Source organism: Salmo salar, chromosome ssa17, assembly GCF_905237065.1.
Source record: "Salmo salar chromosome ssa17, Ssal_v3.1, whole genome shotgun sequence".
Classification (NCBI taxonomy): Eukaryota; Metazoa; Chordata; class Actinopteri; order Salmoniformes; family Salmonidae; genus Salmo; species Salmo salar.
The window spans coordinates 27,157,011-27,164,597 of NC_059458.1; the positions used below are offsets into that span (position 1 = coordinate 27,157,011).

Here is a 7,587-nt window from a genome sequence, read left to right on the forward strand (position 1 = left end):
TTTAGTAAATCCGCTTTCTCTGTGAGAGCTTCCCATGTCTGGAATACACTGCCATCAGACACACATAACTGCACCACCTATCACACTTTCACAAAAAACATGAAGAAATGGCTAAAGGTCAATCAGATTTGTGAACATAATCCCTAGCTGAAAAAACGATTTAAATCAATTTTAGAATAAGGCTGTAACATAACAAAATGTTGAAAAAGTCAAGGGGTCTGAATACTTTCTGAATGCACTGTATAAAAAAACGACTCTAAGTAGTACAACTGTACCATACTCTCAATAACTATATAGTCAAAAGCAGTAGTCTGTTCACAACAAAATATGTTCTAAAATCCAACTCTCACTCCTTTTCTCCCTGGTGTGGAGCATTGATCAGTACCCCTGTCATCCTCAGGCCTGTGGCTTGCTGGCTGTCTCCTGTGCCTGGTCTGGGTCGGGGTACCCTGGGTCTCAGCTTCCACTGCTCTGGGCTGAGCAGCAGCAGCAGTCATGTCCTTGTCTGACCTGTTTACACCCACAAACAGACTCGGCTAGGCCCTTCCCGTCCCTCCATAGACCCCACCCAGCCTGTTAGTTGAGGTAGCATTGTTTTGGGCCCAACTGGTCGAGGAGCTTGACTTTGTGCGTCCCAACCTCACTCTATACACGTCTGTCCTTAGATGCTCGGAGGAAAGGCTCTTGTTAAGAATGACTGATTTGACTGGAGATCCATCCTTCTCTGTCCCACTTTTTCCACCCTCCATGCTCTCAATGTTCACTGTATTGATGCATAGACCTTGTAAGCCGACGACCATAGTGTCTTGAGGAAGAGGTACTAGGGTATCGGCTGAGCCCTCGGAGCTGAACATACTCAGGGAGGAGGCCAGCTTGGGTGTACCCTTCCCCCCACCGCTGCTCCATGTTAGGGGGTTGTAGATGACGTATCCGTCCAGAGGGCAGGAGTTGGACCTCCGAAGCAATGGGCCGACACAGTCTGTGTGGAACTGTAGTAGGGGACAAAGATGGATCAAATTCAGTTACTGCTCTCGCCGTCCATATCAGGACACAGTACATCCTTTCAGAACATACTCAAACCAGTCCAGAATTAAAAAGTGTCAACAGGAATTTTAATATTTTGGTTTTGGGGCCTTTAGGGTTAAAGACAGGGCATCACCCACTTCAGACTTACTCTGTTTACCTTGTGGTGGCAGAGCAGGAGAGGCAGTTTAAAAAATAAATATATTTTTCTTTTACCCCGTTTTTCTCCCCAATTTCGTGGTATACAATTGGTAGTTACAGTCTTGTCTCATCGCTGCAACTCCCGTACGGACTCGGGAGAGGCGAAGGTCGAGAGCCGCGCGTCCTCCGAAACACAACCCAACCAAGCCGCACTGCTTCTTGACACAATGCCCACTTAACCCAGAAGCCAGCCGCACCAATGTGTCAGAGGAAACACCGTACACCTGGCGACCTAGTCAGCGTGCACTGCGCCCGGCCCACCACAGGAGTCGCTAGTGCGAGATGGGACAAGGACATCCCTGCCGGCCAAACCCTCCCCTAACCCGGACGACGCTGGGCCAATTGTGCGCCGCCCCATCGGTCTCCAGGTCGCGGCCGGCTGCGACAGAGCCTGGACTCGAACCCAGAATCTCTAGTGGCACAGCTATTTTTTTAAATTTTTATTATTTCACCTTTATTTAACCAGGCAGGCTAGTTGAGAACAAGTTCTCATTTACAATTGCGACCTGGCCAAGATAAAGCAAAGCAGTGTGACACAAACAGCAACACAGTTGCACATGGAATAAACAAACATGCAGTCAATAATACAATAGAAAAAGTATATATACAGTGTGTGCAAATGAGGTAGGATAAGGGAGGTAAGGCAATAAATAAATAAAAATAAATAACAGTATGGGGATGAGGTAGTTGGATGGGCTATTTACAGATGGGCTATGTACAGGTGCAGTGATCTGTGAGCTGCTCTGGCAGCTGGTGCTTAAAGTTAGTGAGGGAGATATGAGTCTCTAGCTTCAGTGATTTTTGCAGTTCGTTCCAGTCATTGGCAGCAGAGAACTGGAAGGAAAGGAGGCCAAAGGAGGAATTGGCTTTGGGGGTGACCAGTGAGATATACCTGCTGGAGCGCGTGCTACGGGTGGGTGCTGCTATGGTGACCAGTGAGCTGAGATAATGCGGGGCTTTACCTAGCAAAGACTTATAGATAACCTGGAGCTAGTGGGTTTGGCAACGAATATGAAGCGAGGGCCAGCCAATGAGAGCATACAGGTCGCAGTGATGGGTAGTATATGGGGCTTTGGTGACAAAACGGATGGCACTGTGATAGACTGCATCCAATTTTCTGAGTAGAGTTTTGGAGGCTATTTTGTAAATGACATCGCCGAAGTCAAGGATCGGTAGGATAGTCAGTTTTACGAGGGTATGTTTGGCAGCATGAGTGAAGGATGCTTTGTTGCCAAATCTAGATATAATTTTGGAGATGCTTAATGTGAGTCTGGAAAGAGAGTTTACAGTCTAACCAGACACCTAGGTATTTGTAGTTGTCCACATATTCTAAGTCAGAACCGTTCAGAGTAGTGATGCTGGACGGGCGTGCAGGTGCAGGCAGCGATCGGTTGAAGAGCATGCATTTAGTTTTACTTGCATTTAAGAGCAGTTGGAGGCCAAGGAAGGAGAGTTGTATGGCATTGAAGCTCGTCTGGAGGTTAGTTAACACAGTGTCCAAAGAAGGGCGATGCAGTGCCTTAGACCACTGCGCCACTCGGGAGGCCCAGGTCAGGGCAGTTTATCTAACTCTTAACCTTGTGGTGGCAGAACATGTCAGGGCCCGTTTACCTAACTCATTACTTAGTGGTGACAGGATCATTTGAGTTAAGTCTTTACCCTGTGATGGCAGGGCAGGTGTCTGGCCTGCTGCCCTTGCTGGAAGCTCTTCAGGCAGATCCTACACTGCTGCCCAGGGTCCAGCAGGGGGCAGCCTCTCCTCACCCTGACCGAAAGGAGGCTCCTGACCAGGTGTTCTGGCAGTGGGTCACTCTCAACAGGAATCATGCTGAAGGGGGAAAGGAAACCAGAGACTCATGGGCTATATTTTAAAGGCAGGTAGCTTAGCGGTTAGAACGTTGGGCTAGTAACGGAGAGGTCGCTGGTTCGGCAGGTAGCTTAGCGGTTAGAACGTTGGGCTAGTAACGGAGAGGTCGCTGGTTCGGCAGGTAGCTTAGCGGTTAGAACGTTGGGCTAGTAACGGAGAGGTCGCTGGTTCGGCAGGTAGCTTAGCGGTTAGAACGTTGGGCTAGTAACGGAGAGGTCGCTGGTTCGGCAGGTAGCTTAGCTGTTAGAACGTTGGGCTAGTAACGGAGAGGTCGCTGGTTCGGCAGGTAGCTTAGCGGTTAGAACGTTGGGCTAGTAACGGAGAGGTCGCTGGTTCGGCAGGTAGCTTAGCGGTTAGAACGTTGGGCTAGTAACGGAGAGGTCGCTGGTTCGGCAGGTAGCTTAGCGGTTAGAACGTTGGGCTAGTAACGGAGAGGTCGCTGGTTCGGCAGGTAGCTTAGCGGTTAGAACGTTGGGCTAGTAACGGAGAGGTCGCTGGTTCGGCAGGTAGCTTACCTGTTAGAACGTTGGGCTTGTAACGGAAAGGTCGCTGGTTCGGCAGGTAGCTTAGCGGTTAGAACGTTGGGCTAGTAACGGAGAGGTCGCTGGTTCGGCAGGTAGCTTAGCGGTTAGAACGTTGGGCTAGTAACGGAGAGGTCGCTGGTTCGGCAGGTAGCTTAGCGGTTAGAACGTTGGGCTAGTAACGGAGAGGTCGCTGGTTCGGCAGGTAGCTTAGCTGTTAGAACGTTGGGCTAGTAACGGAAAGGTCGCTGGTTCAGCAGGTAGCTTACCGGTTAGAACGTTGGGCTTGTAACGGAAAGGTCGCTGGTTCGGCAGGTAGCTTAGCGGTTAGAACGTTGGGCTAGTAACGGAGAGGTCGCTGGTTCAGCAGGTAGCTTACCGGTTAGAACGTTGGGCTAGTAACGGAAAGGTCGCTGGTTCGAATACCAGTGAAAAAATCTATGCCCTTGAGCAAGGCTCTTAACCCTAATTTGCTCCAGTGGTGCTGTACTACTATGGCTGAGCCTGCAAAACAACACATTTCACTGTTCCTATATGGTGTACGTGACAATAAAAGATCTATTCAAAATAAAAATGTAATTAACTGCACTTAAATATGAATCACAATGCTTATCGCAGCAGGTTGTAAAGTGTAACAGCCTGTATGTGTGACAACATCTTAGCATTTTAGCACTGTCTACATGTCATTCAGTGTGTTCAGGCACTGAGCATAATCATCTATTAATACAGGGTTCTTACAGAGATTCCACCTGTCACCCACTGACTGAGTGGTCATCTCACGTGGTTCACCCAGTGTGTTGAACACACGCTGACCCAAGGACAGCCACTTCTCAGTCCTTTTCTGATGGACATAATAGCTGATGTCATAAGTTTATCATGTCTACTTCCTGACACAAATATATGCAGAAATGCTCACAGAGTCTAACTGAAGACTGCTTACCATACGTATGGCAAACAGATGCTGAGGGTGACAGCACCTTCTTATACAGTCCTCGCAAAGGTGATAGTACTGGCAGACTGCACCTAAAGGGAAGTCATAGACATTAATAGTTGATCCACAACAGTATAGGTAAGTGGATGGGGGAAAAGTATGTCAATTCGAGCTCAAGGTCTATTGGGCCTGGGCATTATGACAACAAGACTTACTTGAAGCACTTGCCAGTGATGGGGCAGACCCTGCAGTTGTTGCAGAGCACCCCGAGGTGTCTGTCGGGCCTCTCTCTCTCAGCAGCTGTGTGGAGCTCAGCCACATTCCTCACCTGCTCCAGGAGCAACTTGACCAGCCCAAAGTCCTCCCGGCACAGCGGGCACTTCACCACGGCTTCCCCCTCCCCCTCCGGACGTGCCTGGTGGTCTGCCCACACCTTCATACAGGAGATATGGACGTTGTTGCCACAGCCGAACCTGAGTGAGAAGACATAGGGGATGACAGTTGGTGGCAGAAGGCGTTTTCCCTCCCACTCACATGTTCCCCTGTTGTTGCAGTAAAACAGTAGGTCAGTTCAGGCACATTTCCCCTATCCTCAAATCACTTTCCTTTCTGTTCTCCATCACGTCATTAAGAGCTAGTAAGCATTTAATAGGTATACCAAGGGTGGCCCAGTAAGTGTGTTGACATTATAATCCACGTGATGATCTGACTTGCAGTAAGACACAGGCAGCCGTTTCCCCAGCAACTCCTCTTGACAGATGGGACACACATCCTCAGCTTCGATCTCCTTCTGTCTGACCCCCGTTCCCCTCAGCTGGGTCTGGTCTGGGGTTAGGGTCAGCCTCAGAGCAGGGTGGGTGTACAGGCCGGGGGGTTCTGCTCCTGTGTAAACCCTGTAGCAGCTCCAGGATCTGCCTTTCAACCAGGACCTGCTGGAAGCAATCTGCAAGTGTACATACCAGAGAGCACAGTAGAGTTTAAGAATACGCTGTTAAAAATCCAATCATTTCTACAGAGTGCCTAGGGTTTGAATTGCAATTTGGTATATGCATTGTAGCCTATGTTATGTCTAAGTGAAACTTACATTCATGTTCTCTAGGCAGTCTGAATTTCCGCAATAAAACCCTACAATGAAAGTAGAATTATTTTACAGAATGAGCATGCACTATCTTTTATGTGTGGTCGGTATGTTTTCTTCATTATTACCAGCAGATGTGTTTGCAGAGGTCTCTCTCTTTGTGGAATGTTGAACAGGTACATGTATGAGGGTCTTCCAAGAACACCTGTGGAATATGAAAAATAGGCTACGTGATTAAGAAATAAGAAAGTCTTTAGTGTCAAAATGTAAATAGGACTATAATGTTGATGATGTCAAGTTAGGATGTTGCACATGCAGGCCTACTTTGAAGTTTTTGGGTTCCCCCTCCTCTTTGAGTAGAAATCCGGTCGGACCATACTCTTTCAGGATGAATATGGTCGTGTTCAGGGCCTCGTCCTGGTGCCAGCTAACGGCATCATAATAACTCACGGTAATCTTCCAGACAGTTTTCCTGAACATAGCACAACTCTCACAGAATTTCTAGGGAAGAGGACTGAGGAGGAGAGAAGACTAGAGCAATGTCTTCATACCAAGTCGATGTGCATGTCCTGCTATATCAGCAAAGGTTTAAACTTTAGTAGCTAACTATACAGCTAGCTAGCTTATTGTTAAACGCTCTGAAACGGACGTAAGTAGCAACAACAACTCGGACACCTGTTTGCCGTAGTCATGGTAATTCAGAAAGATGCCTTGGTACATGTGTGCCCCCTTGTGAATTCATGCGATATTACATGCTATTTAAAAAAAAATACGTTATTTAATTAGGCAAGACAGTTAATAACATTCTTATTCACAATGACGGCCTAGGAACAGTGGGTTAACTGCCTTGTTCAGGGGCAGAACGACACATTTTTACCTTGTCAGCTCGGGGATTCGATCCAGTAACCTTTCACTTACTTGCCCAATGCTCTAACCACTAGGCTACCAGCAGCCCCTGTACAATTGGTAATAAGCACAATACCATGATATTAGCATGTTGGTTGTCTTACCTGTAGATGGTTAGGAACCAGATTTTAGCCCAGCAAATCATATTTCAGAGTGTTGTGAGTGAGTCTGTGTTCATGTGCAGCATGTGCTTGAGAGTTCTAGGACAACACAATCACAACACCATCTGATAGCAAATTACACTTGTCACCCTAAGACCCAACTGGTGTTAGGCTATGTTATTTACAGTCCTGTAAAATATATCACTGATGTCACAATTACTTTTCCATTGAAGACTGTTTGCAGAATGGATTCCCAACAGTTTACCCCTATGTTTTGTAAACTATGACAAATATCTCTATTTTCTTTCTCACACACATACACACACACACACACACACACACACACACACACACACACACACACACACACACACACACACACACACAGAGAGAGAGAGAGAGAGAGAGAGAGAGAGAGAGAGAGAAAGAGTATTGGTATTGATTCATGTATCTGTACCTTCCCAAAGTGGGCAGTGGCTGCATGCACGCCTCTCCTCTCTGGAGTTTGGGCCAAAACAAAGGCTGATGCATCTGTTGATCCCCAGCCTCTCACTGTCTGTATTGTGTGTGGCTCTTTCAGTCCGAGTGAGGGGCATCCTACAGGAAGAGAAGGAGCTAAAGTTCAGTGAGCACATGTTGCAGGGTCGCCCTCTCGTCTCCCACCGGTCTTAAAAAACGTGACGCTCTCTGGGTTTCACTCGGAGCCGGCTATGACCCGCAGGCTATGTCTGTTGAGACTTTCATTCTTAGATGAGGGACCTATTTTCATTTTGTCAAAAGGAGAATTAAAAGAGAATTTAAGAGAACACTTTAATACTACTATACAACAAAAGCAAGAGGGGAATTAAAATCACTTTTGTGTTTTGTGCTTGTTCTCCCTGTTTCCTGTGTGTTTTAAAAAGCCCCTGTGCAGGACTGTCTCAACACTGTGGTCTGACTGTGGAACTATATAGAGGACT

At 47.4% G+C, this 7,587-nt stretch overlaps 1 protein-coding gene across 1 annotated transcript; it reads right to left on the reverse strand.

Annotated features, from left to right (window-relative positions):
• Positions 1–4,662: 4,662 nt before the first annotated feature.
• LOC106575718 (E3 ubiquitin-protein ligase ZSWIM2-like) lies at positions 4,663–6,916 on the reverse strand. The gene is given in 6 exon segments (XM_045699292.1): positions 4,663–5,016; positions 5,254–5,340; positions 5,342–5,486; positions 5,628–5,668; positions 5,750–5,826; positions 5,946–6,916. Coding segments are annotated over 6 exon segments (768 nt in total). The 5' UTR covers positions 6,102–6,916; the 3' UTR covers positions 4,663–4,754.
• Positions 6,917–7,587: the final 671 nt, after the last annotated feature.